This window comes from Acomys russatus, chromosome 23 (assembly GCF_903995435.1).
Source record: "Acomys russatus chromosome 23, mAcoRus1.1, whole genome shotgun sequence".
Classification (NCBI taxonomy): domain Eukaryota; kingdom Metazoa; phylum Chordata; class Mammalia; order Rodentia; family Muridae; genus Acomys; species Acomys russatus.
Window position 1 is genome coordinate 54,487,922 of NC_067159.1, and position 24,545 is coordinate 54,512,466.

Consider the following 24,545-nt stretch of genomic DNA (forward strand, 5'->3'; position numbering starts at 1 on the left):
GGTCCTTCCCTGACACCAGGACCCAGCTTCTTCAAGCTTCCAACACAGACTGAAGAACACTAGATCTCCAGACTCCGCAAGACTCCAGCACCAGGTGCAATACTGAGGCACCCAGCTTCTAGAATGAGCGGCTACTGGGTCCTTCACACTGAGGAAGCCTTTGCTGGACTACCCAGACCAATCTAGATCCTTCTAATATGTTTTCATCCTATTTCTCCAGTTTCTCTAAAGAACCTTGATTAATACAAAAATATTGTGTATGTGTATATCCAAGTGCCCACCGTTATGTGCGTGTTCATATATGTGTACGCATGTGTGAAGGTCAGGGATCAACGTTGGGTGTCTTCTTCAATCTCTCCACCCTATTTTTTCGACAGAGTCTCTAACTAAAGATATACCTCATGGGTTTGGCTGACAGGATGTGACGTCAGCAAGTGCCAGGGACATACCTTTCTCTGCCTCCCTAACTCTGGGTTACGGACACACACAGCCAAACCACACTTCTCTGTGGGAGCTGAGGAGCCCCTTAGGTCCTCACAGCTTGCAGCATGTACTATATAAATCCGTCTCCGCAGCCCGTGGCATCTTTCTCTTTAACATGTACTTATTTTGTGGCGTACATGTGTACATGAGCATGCTGTCGTGCGCTTGTCGAAGTCAGAGGACAACTCGAACAAGTCTCTTCTCCCCTCCTACCACATGGGATTCAGGTGTTGAACTCAGCTTGCCAGGCACAGAGATAAGTGACCATAGCTCCATCGCGCCAACCCAGGAATGAACTCTTCTCTAGTGTAAGACTTCATGCTTCTGGATAACCAGTAAAAAAAAAAAAAGACAAGTCTAGGTAAAATGCAGTTATAAAAGCAGAATTCTAACTCCACTAAAACTTCTGAAGATGAATTTGAGAGTAGAAAAACATTTTCAAAAATACAGTCTGCCCCAGGGCTTGGAAGGTGTGGGTGGTTGGAAGATGAGGGTTCGAGGTTATCCTGGACTACATAGCAAGTTGGAGGTAATCTGCTACATGAGATGCGGGCTCAAAAAGTAAAATAAGGCCCTGCTTTATGAGTATTAAAATGCCTGTGGAGATTAGCGCTCCGGTGTTTGCCCCGATCCCGGCGAGTATGTGACAGCACGCTTGGTCTGCGATGGTAAGAGCTACTAAAACTGCACACAGACACACAACACCATGGAACAGCACACAACTTCTTTTATTTCAGTTCACTTTTAAAGTCGGGTATGAAACGCAGCTGTGTACAACAGCCCAAGCTTGTACAGACATGAAGCCATAGAAAAATAATTTAAGGTTAGCTTTATTGGATTATTTTAAACAAGACAGGTGAATTGTTGGTTCAGTATTAAGATTTTTCCAGAAAAAAATTTTTTTACAGTTTTAATAATGGGAGAAAATGAATATTCGATTTTTCACTCTTTTGTGCAAAACAAAGTAAATATAAAATTAACACTTCAGCATAGAACGCTGTTTAGTCTTTGGATCTGATGGGTGCAAATCTATCATATTTCTCAGTGTTCCTCCTGTTCCTTCTTGTCACCTTCGTGAGCACTAATGCTCCAGGGCACTCCTCCAGCTGTGGTTAACATAAGAGATCACAGAGCAGTAACACAATCCAGGAAAGTGGCAGTAATCTGAAGGGTCACCAAGTCAGCAGAGGGGACGCGCCACTGGGACAAACAGCACAGGTCTGGGGTATGCTTCTTTCATCTTTTATCTCATTGCCTTGGGGAGACAGTAAAGCCTTTGTTTTTCTCTGAAGCATAAACAGTGCTCTGAGCTCTCGTTATGTGGAGATGGAGCATCTTTTAACAGAAATGTCCGTTAGTTTTTGTACTTTTCGATGTGCTCGCGGGCGATGATCAGCCTCTGAATCTGTGCAGTGCCTTCATAGATCTGCAAGGAAAACACAAAATAGTGAGACCCCAGCATTCTTTTGCTGTCTCAGCCCTACTGTAGCTCCAATCTAAGGTGATAATTAAGCATTTTCTTTTATTTTATTCAAGACAGGGTCCTCTCTTTGTGAAGCCCTGGCTGACCTGGAACTCACTTTGTTGACCATGCTAGCCTCAAACTCAGAGAGATCCGCCTGCCTCTGCTTCCCGAGTGCTGGGATTACAGGAGTGGGCCACCGCCAACTGGTAAAATGTTATTTTATGAGGACAGTTTAAATCATACATTTTTTTAAAATAAAAATTTATCTTACAAACTCAGGTGGCAGGCTTAAAGCATCAAAAAACATGATACTCACATTCCAAAATGTTTGGGAAATGTAAGTAAGGCTCAGTGTCACCTGACTCTCTTGTTATTTAACCTTCCTGAGCTGCTATTAGCCCTATCTCCTTAGGTTGTTCTCTGTTCCGTCCATTCAGTGTGACTTTTCGTTGCTGCCTAAGGAGCTGGCACAGACACTGGAGGCCCTGGGCTTTAGTCCCTGCTGGTCCTCCCTCATCCCCATGCTAAGCTTCTAACCTCAGTCACTGTTCACTCACTCTTGGGTGGCAGAGGAAAGTCAGTGGTTGACAGTACGTGACAGGCTCTGGGAGAAAGACTGGTGATTAGGGGTAGGACACAAACTCCAGTGTTCAGCCTTCCAGAGTTTGAATAAAGACTAGACTGCAGGGGCTGACCACTGTGAAGACGAAATTCTGAGTGGCTGTTTTTTATTTTATGTATGTGAATGTTTTGAGTCTGATGTGCCCCACATGCATGCTCAGTGCTGGTGGGCCTCTGATCCCCTGGAACTGTTGTTACAGATGGCTACAAGCTCCAAGGTGGGTGCTGAGAATCAAACCCCAGAGCCTCAGCAGGAGCAGCCAGCACGCATAATCGCTAAACTGTCTCTCCAGCCCCATACCCTTCAGTGTTGGTAGTGCCAGTTCCTGGGCTTTCCTTTTCTAGGGCTAATGACACAAGGCTTTCCTGTTGTATAAAATTAGGTCATAAACATCCAGAAAAGGCAGACGTGAAAAGAAAGCGTGAAATATTGGATAGTCCCAATTAGAATCAAAACAAATGAAAAACAGAATGAAAACAATAACCCGACCAGTTGCCCCCATGCCTCACGCCAGCACGTTGCATCTGCCTTAGATTTCCTGTGAGTAGATCTGTCAAATCATCTGCTCGGGGGCTGCAGAACACGGCAGGCACCAAGAAGCCTGGGCTGTAACTAACTCACAGTAGAGAACCCTATGAAGCTACCCTGACCTTTTCTTTCTTTCCTGTTTTTGATTTATTTATTTTTATTTTATGTGCATTACTATTTTGCCTCAATGTTTGTCTGTACAACGGTGTCAGACCCCTTGGAACTGAAGTTACAGACAACTGGGAGCTGCCATATGGGGTGCTGGGTATTGAACCCGGGTCCTCTGGAAGATCAGCTAGTGCTGTTAACTGCTGAGCCATCTCTCCAGGCCCCACCCTAACTTTTTCTAATTGTTTATTTAATTTCAGAGTCGAGTACCAGTTCTCAAAGACACATGGCTTTTGACTATAAGCACCGTTCCAAGAGATGTCAGGCAGCATTCAAGACCAGCACGTACACTTTTCAGAGGAAAAAAAAAATGTAGATAGTAATTGGTTGAAATTTGAAGACTCCGGGAAGGCAGCGTTACACAGTGGTACACGCCTGGCCTATGTGGTTCACACCTGCGCCATTTACTGGCCTCACCCTTTCCCTCTTAGCAGCCACACTTAAGAAAAAAACAAATCTTCCTCTGTGCTGCTTAGGTAGGAAACACGACTCACGTAACTACCATTTACTCTATCTGACGTTTTTACGTGCACTGTTTAGGCGCACACATGTTGCAGCACACGTGCAGAGAACTCCCAGGGACACACTTAGGACTCAGTTCTCTTCCACAGGTGGAGTCCAGGAATCCAACTCAAGCTGTCAGGCTTGGCTCGTGGCAAGTGCCTTTACCCTCTGAGCCATCTCCCTGGTCCAAATATCATCATTACCAGCAGCTTGAAGACGACTGTTGTCATTTATGAATGTTCTGTCCCCTCAGACACAGCAGTTTAGAGCTCACCTGATAGATCTTGGCATCTCTCATCAGCTTTTCCACGGGGTATTCTGTGTTGAAGCCATAGCCTCCGAAAATCTGTACGGCATCAGTAGCTAACTGGTTGGCAATGTCTCCGGCAAAGGCCTTTGCAATGGAGGCATAGTACGTGTTCCGGCGGCCCGAGTCAACCTCCCAGGCTGCTCTCTGGTAACTGAGTCTAGCGAGTTCGACTTTCATCGCCATTTCTGCGAGCAGAAATGAAACTCCTTGGTGCTAGGATTAAGGAGGAAACAGTTAGAAGACATCTATCCGCAGTATTTGTAACTATTTTCTTCAACCTTTTTTTTTTTTTTAACATTGCATTTTGCACTAATTGTGGACTTGCAGAAAAGTTACAGCCAGCTTCCCTTAGCTGTAAAGCAATATACGACCACAGACATATCATCAATGGAATTGGCATGGACCTGCACAGCTAAATAGACACTGGCCAGACTGGCCAAATTTCCCACCAATGTCCTGTTATCTGTTTCAAGATCACAAATTGATTCTAGCTATTTTCCTCTCTTGGGTTTTTTGAGACAGGGCTTTTCTGTGTAGCCCTGGCTACTATGGAGTCACTTTATAAACTGGGCTAGCCTCAAACTCGAGATTTGCTTGTCTTGTCCCAAGTGCTGGGATTAAAGGCACAAGCTACTGGTTCCTCCCTTGTCTCTCACTCCTGCCCCCTTCTTACTAGTTTTTCAAGACATGGTTTCTCTGTGTAGCCTTTGCTGTCCGGGAATTAGCTCTGTAGAACGGGCTAGCCTTGAACTTAGAAATTCGCCTGCCTCTGACTCCCGAGCGCTGGGATTAAAGGTGTGTGCCACCCCCATTCAGCCTCTTTTCTCTTTTTTAAGGCATAATCTCGCTATATAGCCAGCACTGATCTTGAACTCAAGGCCACCCCTGCTTCACTTACTACTTCAGACACCTTCCCAGACTATTTAATTCCTGTCTTATTTTCTGACTTTTGTCCCTTTGAAGAATTTATTTTTGTAAGTTGCTCCATAGTTTGGGTTTATCTAATATTCTCTCATTACTAGAATGTGGTTTTGAGTACAGATGCAGAAAAAAACTACCAAGTGTTCTCGTAGTTGTAGTGTCTGCAGTAATTTCGACACATGGGGCATGAATGAACATGACACTGAATCTAGGGGACAGCCCAGTTGGTCTTGCACAGCCTGGCCCTGGCAGGCAGCTGTGATCCTCAGCCTCCTGAGTAGCTGGGGTGTCAGGCACGCTCCGTCGAGCTCTGCCCTGCGGGCCTTTTAAACCAAAGTTATTACAGATGGAGAGAAATAGCTGTAACATGTCCAAAAAGTCACGATTCCTGTCCTTGTCATAACGTAGCTGGAGATGAAAGCCAACACCTCCTGTGTGAGATGGCAAGAGCCATCATGACTGACGCCATCTACATGCGTTACAGGGCAGAGGGACACAGATCATAGCTTAGGGCCACCTTGGGGCCCTCAGTAGGCGCTTCCCTTCACTGCTGATTGTGATTCATAGGAGTTGCTTTTTGCAACATGTTCAGTGTTGGGCAGCCTCTCTCCACCTGATTCTGGTAACTCCATCTTATAGGTTTCATGTAGGGACTTAGATCGTGGCTTGCTCTGGATTCTTTGTAAGTATCTGTTTGGTGATGAGTAAGTTATCTCCAAAGTAAGTGTTCCCAAGGGAAGAAACTGCCAAGCCTCTTCTCCATATAGAGGACAGGATCTGTAAATAAGTGATTATTTGGGTTCAAGCCTCGGTTCTGCCATTTGTTGGTTGGGCCTAACGTTCTCACACATCATAAATGAAAAGGACAGTGTCTAACCACTGTCCTGGGGGAGTGAAATAGGTCAGTACGTGCAATGCACATACTCAGAAGTGCCTGCAACAGAGAGAGCACCCAAAGCGTTTTACTATGGCAGCTATTCCGTGACTACTTGTTAAATGAGACTAAAGTTAAAGGTTTCTAAAAATAGAAACTTCACCTCACATGGAACAGCTTCTGAGGAGGGAGAGAGGGTGACCTCCGACAAATCCCAGACTATGCGATGCTGGGGGCTCACGGCGTGCAGTGAGTGGAGGAGGAAGATGCTTCCTTCAAGTCAATGAGTGGATGGAATTAGAAACGAAAGAGCACATTTGGGGAAAGCATAAGGTAGAGAGGACAGCAGAGCGATGACAAGTGACCACTGTGGAGGCCTGAGAACCCCACCTGCTTCTCATTGGACGATTCCTCAGACTTGAGAATACATGTTAGTGAAGAGGAGATGAAAAGAGCAACAGGAAGTGAGCTTAGGTTTGGAAGTCACCTACAAATGTTAAGGAACCACCTTTAAATCCTAGCATGGACCTCAGTGCAGAAGTCAGAGCTAGAGGGAGAACACAGAAATGCTCAGAGCCACAGAACCAGATGGAGCCAGACAGGATTATCTTCCACCATTCCAAGTTTACTGAAGGGGGAACTGAGGCAGAAAGGAGTGAGGGAAAAGTTACTAACTGCCCACAGAAATAATCATGAAGTCAGGCTTGATGGGACACACCTTAACCCAGCACTCAGGGGGCAGAGACAGGTGGATCTCAGGAGTTTGAGGGAAGCCTGGTCTAACAAAAACATACTTAAGGCTGGGTGGTGAGAGTGTATGCCTTTAATCCCAGCACTAGGGAGGCAGAGGCAGGTGGATCGCTGTGAGTCTACAAAGCGAGTCCAGGATAGCTAAGGCTACACAGAGAAATCCTGTCTAAACAAACAAACAAACAAACAAAAAACCACACTTACTGAGAACATATATTAAAAATTTAGCACGGTTCAGTTCCACATTAGGCAGCTAGAAAACACAAGTTATTCTTTCTCTTAACATAACTCACAGGGTGACCAATTGTGAGCGACACCGTCAAAAGGAATCTAGGCAGGCAGTAGTAATAAGGCCACAGGCTCTTCTTCCCAACAGAACAGAGAAGGTGATTTGGTTCTTCAAAGGTAATTTCTATAAATATTTAGATGAAATGAGTGTCTCCAAATTTTAACAGAGCAGGCATGGTGATAAAGCCACCTCCTCAACAGCTGGGTAGGTGGCTGCTAGCAAAACGCTTGCCACACAAGCATGAGGACCCGAGTTCAGATCCCGAGAGCCCAGGAGAAGAGCTGCATGCAGGAATCCCAGCGCCAGAGAGGCGGACTGACAGATCCCTGAGCTCACCTAACTAACCTACCTGGTCAGCCCCAGGCCAGTGAGACATGCAAACAAACAAAAAGCTAACAGCATTAGGACACCAAAGATGGTCCTCTGGTCCCCATACAAATGTATGAATATGTACACTCAGCCTGAGCACGCGCGCACGCGCGCGCGCGCACACACACACACACACACACACACACACACACACACACACACATACACACATACACGCACGCACGAGAAAACAGGAGATTACCTCTACTAGCAGCTTTCCAAACGTTTTCCTGTCCAGGGCATACTTTGTAGCTTCATCCAGGGCTCTCTGGGCTAGCCCGACGGCACCAGCTGCAACCTGGAATGTTAATGTTGCTGCGTGAGGCAAAAGCTCACATTGCCATCAAGCAACAGAGCACATACGGCTTGGTTCTTGCTGAAGGACTACACAGACAGGAAGTGGTGTCACTGGGGCTGAGAAGGAGGGTACTGGGTTTACTATTTTTGAATTAAAGGTAATGGCAGGACTGGGGACGCAGCTCAGTGGCCCTGAGTTTATCCCCCATTGCCGTGCAATAAATAAGTAAATAAATAACTAGGCCGAATGTGAGGCTGAGGCTCAGCCTTGAAAGGTCCTTTCTCTTTAACCAGGGAGCAGCAGAGTACACAGCGATCCACAGCCAACGGGAACGATCAAGTTAGGATCTAGATTTTCTGGAAATCTAGCAGAGAATATTTTAGCATCTGCTAAATCAGTTCTATACCGAGCAGCAAAGGAAGTGGAGCAATACATAGGACTAGTGACAACCTGTCCTCCGTTACTGACAAAAGTACTGGGAAATAAAAACAGCACCATGCACGCACCGTGAAGATAAACACGCTCATTGAAAAACCACAAAGCAAAGGTCCTACAGACCCGATCCGCTTACCGTGGGTCTGGTTCTATCAAAAGCTCCCATTGCAATCTTGAAACCAGCTCCTTCACCAATTAACACATTTTCTTTAGGCACTCTGACATCTTCAAAGGCAATTCCTCTGGTGTCGGAGCACCGCTGGCCCATGTTCAGTTCCTGGCAAGAAGATGACGGAAGGGCCAGTTAGGAGTCGCAGCAGTACTGTGGATCATTCTGTTGTGGCCTTTTGCAGTCACCTAAATCAAGGCTATGGTACCTGCTCCTGGGTTGAGCTCCCACAGAACCCAGACACACTTGTTTCTAGTCTGGATCTTTCTAGAACTATGTGCCAGCCTCTGATCAAAAACACTATTTCACGAACTGAAAACAGCACCAACCTAAAATTCTCTATAACTATTGTATTTGTTAATGCCTGAAAGCTACCTGCTTTCCATCTGCCTGCCAAATCACTTTGCAAACACTCTTAGTGCCTGTAATCGTTAGCAAAATGATGTACTGAGCAAAACATGGATTTTGCTCTCCTACTGTAAGTGGGGTTTATTTACACTTTTTACGGTGTAGGGCAGCATGAGCCTGGCAGAACATGTGGACCAGGGATGTCTTGTAGGAAGCGGCTCTCCTCCCACCATGTGGGATGGGGACTCGAACTCAGGCCATCAGGCTTGATGCGAAGTGTCTTTACTCACTAAGCTGTCCCCAACTCTGTCCTTATTTATATGGGCACCCCATGAGGACTCCTGTTCCAAGATTTTCAGTGGATCCTGGAAACTGTATATTGTACCGGGTCTTCTATATGCAATGCGTTTTTATATAATCATCATAATAAAACCTGACTCATAAATTAACAACAGTAAGAGGTTCAACACGGAACAAGATTAGGTGTTGTACCACACGCCTTTAGTTCCAGTGTTCGGGAGGCAGAGGCAGAGGCAGAGGGAGGCAGGATCTCTGTGAATTTGAGGCCAGTCTGGTCTACATAGTGACCCCAGGAGAGCCAGGGCTACACAGAGAAACCTTGTCTCAAATAAACTAAAAACACACACACAAAAAACCAAAATGCTTCTTAGACTCATCCTAAAGCACACAATTTATAATACACAAAACATTTTTGACAACATGAGTCTCACGGATTTACAAATGCTCATTTGTTTAAAAGGAACATTGTGGGAGGCTAAGTGGCTAATAACAAAAATATCTGCACCCCCCTCACACACACACACACTCAAAAGTATGTCCTCAGGGGTAGAGATTTCCATCAGAGTACCTAGCACGCAGTGTGCATTCAGTAATAAATACTGATCCAGTTAGTTTTCCTAAGTGAAAACGAGATTAGAAACAGCAAGACAGCATTAGCTGCCATACCAATTTGCCGTGGCTGAAGTACAAGCCCTGAGGAGGTTCCTTCCACTTATCAGAGATGGGACAGACATGACCTGAGTCTGCCAGGAACCATTTCTAGTGGGGACCACACGGCCTGCCACACACACAAACACCAGTCTCTTGGGAGAAGCGTGATTTACCCACAGGACTCATATTCTGTATATACACAGGGTTAATAGTCTATTTGTAAAGTGCACTCTGCCTTCGGTATCTTCTCTTTAAAATAAGGCCTAATATGGCACCAGGAATTGCATAGGCCCCAAATCCGAGTCTATTAGTAAGAGATGCACTGCTGCTGTTCTCAGGTCAGCTTCTACCTTTGTGACTCACTAAATCATTCATCTGGACCTTGGTTTCTGCAGTCAGTGAACAGGCTGAAGGGAGGGTCCACAATCTAGAGGAGAAAGCCTGTCCTCGCCCCCTTCCACGAGACAGAGCCCCAGTGTGTGGCCCAGGCTGGCCCAGCATTTATGACCCTCCTGAGGCGGCCTCTGGGGACTCGGGATGAGGTGTGCACCACCATGTCTGGCAGGAGTGATATACATACCCAAGAACCACATTTCTAAAGGGTCCAGACAAGGCACAGGGTTCTATAAGCAACAAAGGCTGCCTTAGAAATCTGTCTTGTCTTTAATATCGATTAAGCTTCCTTTCTCCAGCTCAGCTTAAGGAGACCAGCTCCAACATCTGACCAGGTAGTTCAAACCAGTCCACAGGGGGGAGGAAGGCAGTTTGTTCGAGGAAGCTTCAGAACCTTGCCTTGATCGCCACACCCACCCCGCCTTTGCCACTGATGCAGGCGTCATTCACCGTTACTATTTCTCTTTGAAAACCCTGCTTTGCAAAAGCCTTTCATTCGGTATTATAACCTTAAGCCACGCTTGTCAGCTCTCACCAGGATGACCTAAACCCTTTCTTTTTAAACCCTCCGCATGCCTGGAGACTGATCTTCAGATAAGCCTCTTCTTTTTATTTATTTTATTTTTTATTTTTTATTTTTTTAAGCCTCTTCTTTACATAACACACTCTCCCTCCCCGACAACTGACGTGGGTTGACACCCTCATGTGTCTCCAGGGCACGGGCGCTTCTGTACCGCTGTGGGGTTGTAAGTAATCCATCTATGCCCCATGGCTTTCCTGTTCTAACCAAGGCGTGGGGCAGCAGTCATGGCTTTGGCCACAGCCGCAGCCGCCATGAATGTGTCTGCACAAAGGACCCGTCTTTCAAAATGACCTCAAAGATGTTCAGTGGCACAGAATCTATGTCCCCAATATCATCAGGCCACAACTGGATTTTTTATTCCAACTTAAAAGTATTTTCATTAAAGGAAACAAATAAGAATTTTGACATTTACAGTTGAAATTTTATCTCTAGAGGTAATTGTTAAGAAACATACTCTTAAGCTGGGCATGGTGGCATACTTCTTTAATCCCAGCACTCGGGAAGCAGAGGCAGGTGGATCACTGTGAGTTCGAGGCCAGCCTGGTCTACAAAGTGAGTCCAGGATAGTCAAGGCTACACAGAGAAATCCTGTCTCAAAAGACAAAAAAAAAAAAAAAAAAAAAAAAAAAAGAAAGAAACACACTGTTTACCTTCTTTCCAATGTGTATTCCTGGGGTGTCAGCCTCTACAATGAATCCAGTAAAGGCTTTACTAGCAGGCGTCTTAGGATCTGGGTTAGAGCGCGCCAATAAAAAATACCTAATGCACACAAACCGAGGATGACCATAATGAATAACTCAAACTGATTCCCCTCTCAGCCCCCACCCCCTTAGCAGAAGAGGAATTGAAGAATCAGATGCATTTGAAAACTTGCACAGACACCAATTTTACTGTGTGACCAGACTAATTCAACCATCTATTTCTCAACCCATGTGGTTTTTACATTTGGGGTAGTATGAGTTATTGGTAAAAATTCCTTCTGCAACGACAGGATGGAAGTAAACTCTGAGCGTGTTGGACCGGAACGCTTGTCTACTAGAGCTGTCGTATGTTCCCCAGGACAAGCGGTCAGCAGGATGACACCGACAGGGCTCCTGTGGCTGTGAGGGCTCACCCTGTATGCAGCAAAGCCAGGGTGCATGCTGGACATGAATTATGAGGAAAGACTTTTCCCAGAAAGATTTAGAGGAGATGACACATGAGGGAGAAAGTAAGTAAGTAAGTAAGTAAGTTCTCTTTTTGGACTGCCACACCCAAACTCGTTTCCATATACCCTCATGTGGGCTTGGGGAACCTTACAAAGGGAGAGGGGCATATGGCCTGGCAGTGAAACCCACCCGAGCCTTGGAGTCAGCCCTAGCACGGGCAGAGAGCGGCCGAGTATTTTATTCTTCCTTAAGCGATGAACTTCTTTTTAGGCCGAGAACCCCGGTGATTTATCAGTTTACCATCGACTATGGTTGTATTTAGTGATGGGAAAAGACAGAAAGTTATTTTCTAATTTCATGAGTCACTGAACTTGTCTTTTCAGGGAGGAATTATAATCAGTTCTTAAAACTGACGATTTAATTGCATTTGTTGTACTTCTCTCAGCTTGTTCGGTTTTCATGGCTTCCTTCCCTATTGCTCTTGCGAGGACTCCAACCGATACTGTTACTCACGGTCACAGCCTCTCGCGTGTGCACGATGAGCCACACGGTCCACTAAGGTGGGATGCTTTCCCACACCGCGCATCACATAAATGTGCAGATGCAGACCTTTTCCAGGGCCAGCTGTGCTGGGTCACACCTGTGGTCCTAGGAGTGGGGGGGGGGGTGGGAGGGGGGTGAGGCAGGAAGGTCACCAAGAGTCTGAGGCCAACCTATGCTCCACAGTGGTTTTCAGACTGGCCTGAGCTACGGAGCCAAACTGTGTCAAAAAACAAACAAACAAAAGACACTTTTTTTTTCCAGACTGGAAAATTAGTAACCCACTCTCTTGTGGTAGTTTCAGTGAGAAAGGCCCCACAGGCTTACACAGCTGAATGTTTACTCACCAGGGAGTGGACCTGTTTGAGAAGGATTAAAAGGTCTGGCCCTATTGGTGGGTCGGCCTTGTTGGAGAAAGTCTGTTGCTGGGGATGCCAGAGCCCAGTCTGTCTGTCTGTCTCTCCCTCCCTGCTGCCTGAGGATCAGGACGTAAAGCTCTCAGCTGCTGCTCCAGCACCATGCCTGTCTGCTCCCACCATGATGGTATGGGCTGACCCTCTCAAGGTATAAGCAAGCCTCCATTTCAGTGCTTCCTTTCCCAAGCATTGCCTGGTCCTGGTATCTCCTCACAGCAGTACAGTGGTAACCAAGACAGTCCCCAGACCCCTCCCAAGAAATCTCTGTCATGTACTTATACTGATGGGTAAAACACAATTTTTCAAGATAACACATATGGGCCCTTTTCAATAATTTGAAAAGACTGTCCTTATAATGAGCTAGAACTTATATTTTTAAAACTCCCATTCATTAATTCTAAACTGTCTTCTTGAAGTAATCATTCATGCCCACTGTATTTGATGTCAGTCAAAAAGTCAAGCAGGTATCCGTCTGTCTGTCCGTCTGTCTGTCTATTTATCTCTCTATTTATCTATCTATCTTTCTATCCATCACCTATCTTTCCATTAATCTGTCTTGAGTCCCTCAGTGTGCCCTATACTAGCCTTGAATTTTTGATATTCCTATTTGTCTCTCAAGCTCTGGGGCTCAAGGCATGTGCCCCCACACCCAGCTGTGCTCTTCTTTCCATGAATTATTAGTTCAAAAATTAAATTCTAAGCTTATTCCAAATTGGCCCAGACAAGCTGTGTCAGAGCACGTTCCAGGCCTCCCCTGATGCCTGTTAAATCACTCAACAGCATCTGCACTGCCCTTTTGTCAAGGCTTGCCTTGACTGTGCTCCTGCCTGGCCCCGGCTTCACTTGTACTTCCTCAGGCTGAAGTCATCCTACGCTGAAGCACACCTCTGCCTACATCTGCCGCCCTCAAATTTACACTTGTTTATTAAACCGTCTTCTTGTTTTCTTAGAATTCCGTGTTTATGTCAATGACTTTTGATGTTTAATGGGACATAATATCACTTTATTTTATGTGTGTTGGTGTTTTACCTGCATGTACATCTATGTCTTGGATTTGTAGGCAGTTGTGAGCTGCCATGTAGGTGCTAGGATTTGTACCTGGGTCCTCTGGAAGAAAAGTCTTAACCTCTGAGCCATCTATCCAGCCTGTGTACATTTTGAAGCTTTAGATTTTACTGATATCAAATACTGCCCTTTTTTTTTTTTTGGTGTATAAACTGATGCTTTTGTCTTTTTGGGGAACAGGGGGGCAGCAGCCCCATGTAGCCCAGGCTGGCCTGAACTTGCTATGTAGCTGAAGATAGCCTTCAACTTCCTGATCCTTCCACATTGGCTCCAAGTACTAGGATTACAGTGGACGCCACCATGAGTGCTTTGGAGTTTTTTTGGTTTTTGTTTTTTTTAATTTCTATATGATGCTGGGGGGCAAACCCAGGGCTCTGCATGCTAGGCAAGCATTGTGACCACTGAGTTACACCCCCATGGCCCGGTTTGGGGTCTCTTGTTTTTGTTTTTGTTCTGTTTTTGGTTTTGACCCAGGTTTTAAGACACCTCTTCTGGGGATGGGCATCACAGCCCAGTGCTTGCCTGGCGAGCACAGAGCTCGAGGTTCAATCCCCATAGCCACAAATTTACTGAGAATCAGAGCAGCATCCTACCAATGCTTTCTGCTTTCCTTCAGGCGGTGCCTGATACACTCAGTGGGTTTAGCTACCTATACTGCATTGTACATGCTAGGTGTCTTCTTCTTCTTCTTTTGTTGTTTGTTGTTGTTTGTTTGATTGTTTTGTTTTTTGAAACAGGGTTTTTCTGTGTAGCTTTGCCTGTACTGGATTTGCTTTGCAGGCCAGGCTGGCCTCGATCTGCCTGCTTCTGCTAGGATTAAAGGTGTGTACTACCACACCGGGCTCATGTTAGACTTCTTACGTTTACCTAGAAGAGATAGCTCAAAGGCTCAAAATAGTCCCTGAGTCGCTGAGTTATTCATAACCTCGTACAGACCTCCCAGTCTCAAAACCACGGTTTGCTTTAACTGAGAGGCTTGGACACTGGAACAGGAAGACCCGGAAGGTATGTAACGGGGAAGCAGGGGAGACCTGGAAGGTACTAGAATGGGGAGACCCAGAAGGAAGCAGCGTACCAGTTGGCCTTCCCCCCGTTGGTGATCCACATCTTCTGGCCGTTGATCACATACTCATCGCCTTTCTTTTCCGCCTTGGTCTTGATGCCAGCCACATCAGAGCCTGCTGAGGGCTCTGTGACACAGTAGGCCTTGAGAGAAGGCAGACGCAGGTCAGAAAAATATTAAATGTTATCTATTAAATTGTGAGTATCTGGCAATATTATCATTTTGCTTATTTGTTTTGTGGCTCTAGGCTACAACTTGGGTTCTCAAGTACATTAAGCAAGTGTTCTATCAGTGAGCCACACCCCAGCCCCTGCATTTTATCTCTGGGGTAGTATCACAAGTGAATGTCTGAAAGTTACAACGCTATTAGAAAACCAAAGAAACTGCTCAAATGTTAAGACATTCAACGTTTTAAAGCATTTTGACTCAGTTTAAAACTAGGCATAGGATACAAATACAGGAAATATTAAAATATTAGCTCTATTCAAACAAACTCATTAATTCCAATTTAATATATGTTGAATTATTTGAATATTTGTTGAGTATCTGTTATGTAGTAAGCTATAAAACCAGATAGGAAAACCAGAGCTGGAAGGCAGCCTGCCCTAAGGACTCTCACAGGGTAACAGGGCAGCCACACCAGGATCTGAGGAGCCGAAGGCAGCCTGCCCTCAGGACTCTCACAGGGTAACAGGGCAGCCACACCAGGATCTGAGGAGCCGAAGGCAGCCTGCCCTCAGGACTCTCACAGGGTAACAGGGCAGCCACACCAGGATCTGAGGAGCCGAAGGCAGCCTGCCCTCAGGACTCTCACAGGGTAACAGGGCAGCCACACCAGGATCTGAGGAGCCAAGGCAGCCTGCCGTCAGGACTCTCACAGGGTAACAGGGCAGCCACACCAGGATCTGAGGAGCCAGCTGCCCTGAGATGACGCTCAAGTCAAGTCTCGGGCAGAAAGGATATTATGTAGGAAGAGAAAAAAAGAAAAAGAGAGACTGCGCACTCTCTCCAGAAGTAACTGCACAAGATGAAGATTAAAAAATAGTCTGGGGACATAGCCCAGCATACACGAGGCCCGGTTCAATCCCAGGCACCACATAACTGGTTCTGGGTGGCAGCACCTGTCAGTGATCCCAGCACCAGGAAGGTGTGACAGGAGTTCAAGGACATCTCGGCTACACAGTGAGTTCAAGGTCAGTCGGAGCCACAGCACAGATAGGGGACAGAGTTCTTCAGTCTCCCTAGTGCTGGGATCGAAGGTGTGTGCCACCCTGCCCAGCCAGAGAAGTAGCTTCTCTGTGGGGGAAATGAAGGACAGCAGAGCTGCAAAGCAGCGTCCACACCCAGATAACTGCACACTCCTGGAGCTGCAGACATCTTTCTGAAAGCAGGCAGCAGCCACTCTGGAATCCAGAGACAAGCGGATTCTTTCTTGTGTAAAGGAGCAGGAGATTATGGAGATGCTGTCTTGACAGCCCTAAGCACCTGTTGACATCAGTCCTCATGTCATGCGGCCCAACAGACACATGCAGACTGAACGGCAGAGCCAGCACTCCTGGACCCACTCCCCGGGGAACACGAGGGACATACTCACACACATCATCGGCTGCTCGGTCATCCTCCCCAAATACTTCTTTTTTTGTTCATCATTTCCAGCAATAATCACAGGCATTTGCTACCAAGGAAAATCAACATTAAAACAGCAAGGTATTTTATTAGGTATATTGCTACAGAAACACAGTTCAACAAATGAAAATGAGCTACCTGCCTCCCCCGAAAGGAGTAAATTAAAAAAAAAAAAAAACAACTGGCATTTGCTCTGAATGAAAAAGCTAACACGCAGGAAGGCACATCTACTAATATCAGCTCCTGTTTAAGTTACAGGCGGGGCTTGTTGGAGATACGCAAAGACCGCGGACAGTAAGATGCTCACAGAGCAAGCTTGGCATGGTGTGTATGAGCAGGCCTCCTAAAAACTGCTCAGTACATTTCAGCACAGTGCCTGGGCAGTGGGCCAACAGGATGGCTTCTGAGCTGTCTCAGGTCTTGCCCTTGCCCAAGAATGTCCATGGAAGCTGCAGTCAAAGTGTAGAGTTTCCTCACAAGGACACCCAGAACTCCCAGTACTGAAGACGAACCAAACTCCCGTTACCAAGCTGCGCAATCGTAGCTCCAGGCCAGGCTAGCAAATCTGCCTTACAGTTTTTAATGGAGATGAACCTAACTTCACTGTTAGCATCTCACAAACAGCCCAGGCAAGTAGTTAACATGTTCTTAAACGATAGCTTTACTTATTTCGTACGTGTGTGTACATGTGTGTGTGCACGTGGCACAGCTCACTTCTGGAGGCCAGATGACAACTTGGAAGAATCAGCTGCCTCCTTCCTTCACAGATCATCCGAGCCTTCACCCATTCCCTCGTCTAACCAGCCCCAGGGTGAGTTATTTTCTTAGTAACTTACCCCCAGAGAATTTGCTTCAATAGCGGTTTGCACTCCCGTGCACCCATACGCCAACTCCTCAGTAATTAAACAAGCATCGAACGTGCCCAGTCCAAGGCCACCTGCAGCACCAGAGTGTACACAGAATGTCACAGCATGAAGAACAAGCAACTCAAGGACCTCAGAAGCAGCTAGACACAGGGAAAATGCCTGCACTCTGTGCTGAGCACGAGGCTCCTCCAAGCCAGCCCAGTACTACGCCGCCCAACTAGGGAAACGGAGGCAGAAAGCCACTGGACTGGCAACAACATTTCAGAGAATGAGATTTTGCTAATTTTAGGACTAAACACGTGAAGGGAGCTTACTTACCACAACTCTCCGGAATGTGTGTGTTGATCAAACCAAGTTCCCAGGCTCTTTTAATTAGAGGGAACGGGTACTAAAAGGAAACGGAACAACACAGTTAAACTATACCTAAAATCTCGGCAGGTGGGTAACGTGATCTCACAGTAGCGTGCGGGTGATACCTACTTCACCAGTTTTATCGTATTCTGCAGCGACCGGGATTATTTCCTCCCTGGCAAACTTTCGAGCAGTTATCTGAAATTCTTTCTGCTGTTCAGTCAACTCTAAGGGAAAATGATTTTTGAGAACATCAAAAAGAGGAAACCAAGTTGAAGAAACAAGCCCACATTGTTGGCATGTGGAGATTTATACTTATCATAAGCTATGCTTCTGACATCAGGAGGCAGTCTAAGGAGACAATACACACTCCGTCAGCGTCCAGTGACAAGACTTGTTTCAGAGAATTATGTAAGAACATCAACATCGTAATTTAAATTTCACTCTTCCTTTTAACCCCAACAAATTTAAGGATATACGTTCTAACAAATGAACTGGTGAAAGCAATAAGAAATTTCTCCAAATAGCAACTACATAAAACACTCTGTATTACCAACAGGCACTATTCAAACAATTCACTTACACCAAATAAAACTAGTCATTGTGGGGCTGGAGAGATGGCTGAGAGGTTAAGAGCACAGGCTGCTCTTCCAGAGGTCATGAGTTCAATTCCCAGCAACCACATGGTGGCTCATAACCATCTTTAATGTGATGTAATGCCCTCTTCTGGCGTGCAGGTGTACATGTAGACACAACATTGTATACAAAATAAATAAATCAATCTTTTTTAAAAACCCAAAAAACCAAAGAAACAAAAAGCAGAAAACTAGTCATTGTAAAATTAGTGGGATGACCCTGGGGTAGATGTAGATTACTAACTGCATTTTTGTAGATTTGTGCTATCTAGTTTTCAATGTGGGCGTGTCAACGTAAAAATGAAGCTGGAATGCAGCCAGCTGGCAGAGTACTTGCCTATCTATCCTGTGTGAGCCCCGAATTCCACTCCCCCAGGAGGGTGGGGCACTGTTGTAGGTGGTATTGGGCATTTCAGGCAACCAACTTAAGAGCCAAAGCATAAAAGAGCCAGTTGGGGTGGCACACAATACCCAGCACTCAGACAAAAAGGCAGGAGGATCTCTGTGAGTTCAAGGCTAGCCTGGGCTACAGCGTAAGTTTCAGGACAGAGAAGGGTACACAGTGAGACCCCATCTTAAAAGAAAAATAATATTTATGACTACAGTTATCATTTGTGTGGGGATATGAGAGGTAAAGTGTAAAAGACAGATTGGGTCTCTCATCATTATGACAAATGGACTAAGGCTGAATACTGTGTACTTCAGTCAGTGATGTACACAGCCAGACACCACACAAAAGTTCTCCTTTAAAACATCTGGCATAGCCAGGCGTGGTGGCACACACCTTTAATCCCAGCACTCGGGGGTGGGGGGGGGCAGGGGAGAGGCAGGCAAAGATTGCTGGATCGAGGCCACCCTGGTCTACAAAGTGAGTCCAGGACAGCCAAGCCTACACAGAGAAACCCTGTCTCAAGAAAACCAAAAATAAAGAAATAAAACAACTGGCATGCTGTTTCTTTATGGTATATCACCAGTGAAAGTGAGTACAAATAAAAGAAAGGGGGAAAAAAAGACCAGGAGACTAAGACAGAGAGAGGAGGTGGCTCCTTGGGTCTCACGATGGCCACGCAGTGGAGGAGGGGAGTTCTGACTCACACCGTCACAGATAGGAGACAATTCCTGTCAGGGTTACGGACAGCTCAAGGGTGGGAGGGAAGAACGGCGTCCACCACTTTATTATCTGCTGGCAAACAGCTTTCATAAACCTAGTAATCCTCAAAGATATCCTATTGCAGACATTCTACCTACTTTCCTCATCAGAACCAGACTGACGGGTCTTATGAGTTTCTCTGTGTAGCCCTGGCTGCCCTAAAACTCACTGTGTAGACCAGCCTGACCTTGAGGGCAGAGATCTACCTGTCTCTGTCTGTCTCCAGTGCTCTATCTGCCCTCCTGTCAGAGATTCCCAAGTCCCTCCAAACACCCCTGTCTAGGTCACCCTCTGGCAGTCAGCAGGTGTCAAAGACTCTTGCTACTGCTTACTAGAATGAAGGAAATTATGTGAAAAAACTGAGAGTAGATGCCAGTCCCAGAGGAAAGGCTGCTATTTCAAACGCCCAGAGTCAACCTGCGATCCTCATACCATTGGGCAGTCTTTGTTTAATTCACTGTGTGTGTGTGTGTGTGTGTGTGTGTGTGTGTGTGTGTGTAACTAGCTCACCTTTTAACTTTTCAGAGATCAAGTGAACAGAAAAAAATGATTTCCTAGCTAGAGGAAAGGAAAAAAATTGAAGCAAAAACCCTTCAGGAGGGTGAAGGACACCCAAAACAGGATTTCTCTTAACATTTTATAAAAAGGAAAGAGAAATCTTGCTTCTTTTTCCTCCAGTACCACATTGCTCCCTGGTCTCAGGTCTGAGCAGGTCACCTAATACCATCAAACTGCAGCCCAGATAAATTGGGCCTATTTTTAAAAATCTTATTGCATTCATTGAATTGGGAACTGTTTAGAGAAATATTTGTTGAGAAGGGCGTGGCTGCCCACACCTTTAATCTCAGGACTAAGGAGTGAGAAGCAGGCAGATCAGTGAATTCCCAGCCTGTCTCCAAAGAAAAAGAACTATTTGTTACATTTAACTTGTAAAGTTGGAGGCAATCCATATATACTCACAGGTACTCATTTATTTGGGCTGCCCATTTGTTAAAAAGAGGAAGAATACCACAGATACAGCCTGCGAACACTGCTGAGTACACAGGAGCACCTACGAAACAGCCGACGCAGTGTGACCAGCTGTGACTGCGCTACTCATTCACAGACACATATTCAAAAGGACCCGCTGTCACACATACCAAAACTAAACCCCACGCCTGGCTCCTGCTTGAGCGATGCCTTCGTGTGCTGTGCTCGCCACTCAAAACAAGAAACGCTTCTCAGGGCCTGGAAAAAATACATAACAAGTAAGTCTGACAAGTAGCTATCACGTGGGAGAGCAATGGCCGGGCCACGGAGGTGGCCGGTATGTAAGCTGCTTATTGTATAGACTGGTGACCTGCTTTGAGCTCTGGAACGCACGTGGTAGGAGGAGAAAACTGACTCCCACTACTCTCTTCTAGTCTGCACACCTGCTTTATGTACCCCGAGAGTTCCGTACAGACACACCCACACACAAATTATCACCTGCAGAGACCAGCAACAGTGAGCAGGGCATCTGTAAGGTTACATTTGTATTCAAGAGCTACGATGTTAAAGTCGGTACTAGGTACATTATAATTCAAATATCCAAACTATAAGCTAGATGGACACCTATCCATGAAGGAAATGTTATTTAATTTTATATTTTATTTTCCTTTGTGTGTGTCTACGCATACATGTGTAACGTCCAAAAAAGCCAGAAGAGGGTGTGGGACAGACTCCCTGAAGCTGGGGTTACAGGCAGTCGAGAGCTGGGGCACCAGTGACGGGCAGCATACTTGGGCCCTCCCCAAAAGTGACAAATACTGAACGGAAACAAAACAAAACAAAAAACCATAATCGGTTGCTCACTCGCAATCTCTCTTGCTCTCCCTCTCCCCTCCTTCCCGCTTCCCCCTTTACCCCTCTCTCTCCCTCTCTTCCCCACTCTGTCCAAGTGAAGTTTTGCTTTGTTTTTGAGACCAGGTCTCAGTATGTAGCCATGGCTGAACTGGAAAATCACCCTGTAGACCAGGCTGGCCTTGAACTCCCCTAGAGCCATCGGCTTCTAGTTCACAAGTGCAGGGTTAAAGGCATGCGCTACCCACTCTAGGCCCTAATAATTTGGTTTGTGTTTGTTTTGAAACAAGTTCTTTTGAGGCAGTTGAGGCCAGCCCCAAGCCCGTTGTGGAATCCAGGCTGTCGTCACTTCTGAGGCTAAAAGAGTGATCAGCTGGGATTTATACAACTCACGTGCAGAGCCAACCTGGGTTCATTATATATGGACATTAGGCATGCACTAGAGCAGCTTAACAGGTGGCCTGCTCGCTGGTTGCGCAGGAGGATGTGCAGGGGTGTGTGCGTGTGTCTGTGTATGCCTGCATGCCTCTGTGTGTGTGTGTGTGTGTGTGTGTGTGTGTGTGTGTGTGTGTAAACATCACAGAGGTAAGAAGTTAGCATTGCAACACTGAGCCCCAGTTTCGCAAACACCCATCTCGGAACAGTTCCAAATACACGATTTCAACTCACACCTGGGAACTAGGGCTCATTAATCTTAGTGGATAACTGGAGATTATTAAAAATAAGATAGGCAGGCTCGAAGGTAGCAGCTCTTAGAAGGCAGAGGTAAAGCTGTGAGCTCTGGACCAGCCTGGACTACAGAGTGAGACCCTATATAAGCAAGCAATAAATGCGATGTTCTGACAGTCTACGTTCACAATAAAACTGCTTTTTATCAGTCCTGGCTCTCTGCCCAAACCAGCAGAATTCTAATATGGGAGCAACAGTAACTTTCATCTTCAAGTCTGCAACAACAGCACAAGTAAAGTGTGGTTCTCCTCTCCCCTGGGGGTGGGGTGGGGGCGGGGCAGCTGTTGGCCAGCAGCCCACTGAGATCAGAGGAGGAGAAGACAAGGGGCAGAGCCTGACAGGCCTAAGCACAACGGAGATCTGAGAACCACGTCAGGAGAAGGCTCAACTTTAATCAGGGAGAACAAAGGCTATATAGGCCTTGGGGAGTGAGTGTGTGTGTGTGTGGGGGGGGGGGGGGCTGGCTTCCAGGACAGGCGGTTCATAACTGGTTGAAACCAGGCACTTTTAGAACACTTGTTTTGCATTGGGCAGCACACTCCTATCCTATGAACGGGAACACAGTACCTAATTATCCTATAGGCGCAAGGAGGGGAGAGCTAGCAAGGAGCTGTGTCAAGGGCCATATATCAAGTGTGGTTAGGGCATCAATGCCTAAGGACACTCTACAGATGGAGTCAGGCAGAGAGCAGGAGGCCCTGCTGGGGAGAGGGAGTCCTGTACCTAACTAACACTCAGAGTGGCTGTCAGGACAGGGGAGGACTGTAACCTCGATCTGCAGGGTCCTTCCAACACTAAATAACATTCCTTAGAAATGTAAGTCTTGGTTTTATAGCCGTGTGGAAACAGAGACAAAGGAATATGAACCTTCTGAGTAGTTATGAGGCCAGGTTTCCTTCACCTGTCCTTGGAAGTATCCAGAAACCTTTAGTCCTGTTGTCGCAATTAAACATAACTTCAAAGCCCTTCAATTTCTGCTTTCAGGGCTTGTTAACTTGTATAGTAATGGCGGGGAAGGGGGGGCGGGGGAGAGGATTAATCAGTAAAATAAAATCATTGTAAATTCTAGAACTATGGCTTTTGGGGTCAAAGGCAATTTTAAATCAGCTTCAGGCGGCATAAATGTAAGTCTTGTACGAATACATCGATAATATGTAACATATCAAAGAATCTAGTGTCTAGAAGAGAGTTTAAAAGACAAAATGCTGCAGAGTACAGATAAACTTCAATAAAGTTCTTCATGGGTTCTTCCCCCTTATGTTTTCTGGGAGGGTCTGTGAGATACAAAACAACAGGCTTACTAAACCTATTCCTGGGCGAGCAGCAGTTCACTTCCCTTTCCTTCGGTAGGATTAGTTCTGGTCTGTGCGCACCCAGGATCGGTCTGTTTACGCCCAAAGCCGCAGAAAGGACACACCGATGCCTTCCCAGGGTGGGACTGCTGGGAAAGTTTTCTGCAAGTACTCCCCTTAGCTAGAGCGCGGTTCTGACACCGCGTTCCCACCCGAGTTAGGGACAAGTGTGTGGAGCGCCCTGGCCGAGAGCTAAGCAGGTCCATAGGACCACCCTGCAGGGGTCAGCCGGCCTCCTGCTCCCGCCCTCCCTCCGGCTCCCGCTCACCCGGCATCCTCTCCGGAATGCTGCTGCCATGATGACTCCTCCTTGCTCTGCTGGCTCGGGCCACAATGCAGCTTGCGGTGAGGACCGGGGCCCCGCCCACAGGGGCGTGGCCCGGGAGGCTCCCCCTGCGCCTGCGCCCTGCCCACGGCCTTTCCAGAACCCCTTGGCGGCTTGCTGAAAGGCTGCCCGGGGCCTCCAAAGGTCGCGTCCTCCTGGCGGGCTCCCCGGGAAAGCTGGACCCGCATCCAGGCTAAAGGTCGCAGGCGGGCCTTTCCTGAAGTCAGCTGTGACCTTTACTCGGAGAGTCAGATCCTTTACGGCTTCAGTGTGACCGTTTGACAAACATTTGACTAGAACGAAAGTATGCCTGTGCTTCTGAATATTTAAATAGCAATTTTGCCTGCTTGCAAAGCCGGTGAAAGTCCAGGGCCAGGAGACTGAGAAGGAAGATTACCGCGAGTTTGAGGCCAAAGCTAAGTTGCAAGACCTAAACAAACGAAAGCAAAACAGGTTCTCTGACTTCTACTTTTCTGAGCATTTAAAAAAAAAAAAGATGTATTTATTATTTATGCAGTATTCTGTCTGTACGCCACAAAGGGGCACCAGATCCCATAATAGATGGTTACGAACGATCATTTGGTTGCTGGGAATTGAATTCAGGAAGGACCTTTGGAAGAATAGCCAGTGCTCTTAACCTCTGAGCCATCTCCCCAGCCCCTCCTGAACATTCTCAAGGTTACTTATTACCCACCCATGTGGATATGAGAAACGTCCTTGGGAATGAAAACTGAGCCCATCCAGAAGCTCCTCAGCTAGTGACCATTGGCAGTGAAAGCATTTTGATCACAAGTTCTTACATTAAAGTCGCATTGTCTTCCAGTTAGACCTCGTGCTAGCTCGGTGTTGTGAAGGTGTCGGGTACCTCAGCTGCCAAAGCTCTTTCTTTCAAACAGCTGGGACACAGGAGCTTATTGCTGAGCCACTAATGAGTAATGAACAGTTCCCAGCTCCTCTCTGCCTTGTCTGCAGCATCATGACACAGCAAAGCCTGGGAT

The 24,545-nt window shown here is 46.5% G+C and overlaps 1 protein-coding gene across 1 annotated transcript; it reads right to left on the reverse strand.

The window, feature by feature from the left end:
* Nucleotides 1-1,673: 1,673 nt before the first annotated feature.
* Acadm (acyl-CoA dehydrogenase medium chain) lies at nucleotides 1,674-23,569 on the reverse strand. Its single transcript, XM_051165637.1, has 12 exons — nucleotides 23,491-23,569; nucleotides 20,460-20,547; nucleotides 17,665-17,762; nucleotides 17,503-17,572; nucleotides 17,155-17,255; nucleotides 16,287-16,367; nucleotides 14,705-14,835; nucleotides 11,111-11,219; nucleotides 8,153-8,293; nucleotides 7,486-7,581; nucleotides 4,045-4,293; nucleotides 1,674-1,909 (listed from the first exon to the last, which is right to left on the reverse strand). The coding sequence occupies exons 1-12, from the start codon at nucleotides 23,518-23,520 to the stop codon at nucleotides 1,838-1,840; spliced, it is 1,266 nt and encodes a 421-aa protein (XP_051021594.1). The 5' UTR covers nucleotides 23,521-23,569; the 3' UTR covers nucleotides 1,674-1,837.
* Between the last annotated feature and the right edge of the window lie 976 nt (nucleotides 23,570-24,545).

Coding starts and splice junctions, on each gene's coding strand:
- Acadm (XM_051165637.1), bottom strand. CDS start 23,520: ATGGCAGCAGCATTCCGGAGAGGATGCCGG. Junction 17,573..17,664: donor AATACGATAAAACTGGTGAA/GTAGGTATCACC, acceptor GTTTCCTTTTAG/TACCCGTTCCCTCTAATTAA. Junction 16,368..17,154: donor TTGAAGCAAATTCTCTGGGG/GTAAGTTACTAA, acceptor TTTCCTTGGTAG/CAAATGCCTGTGATTATTGC.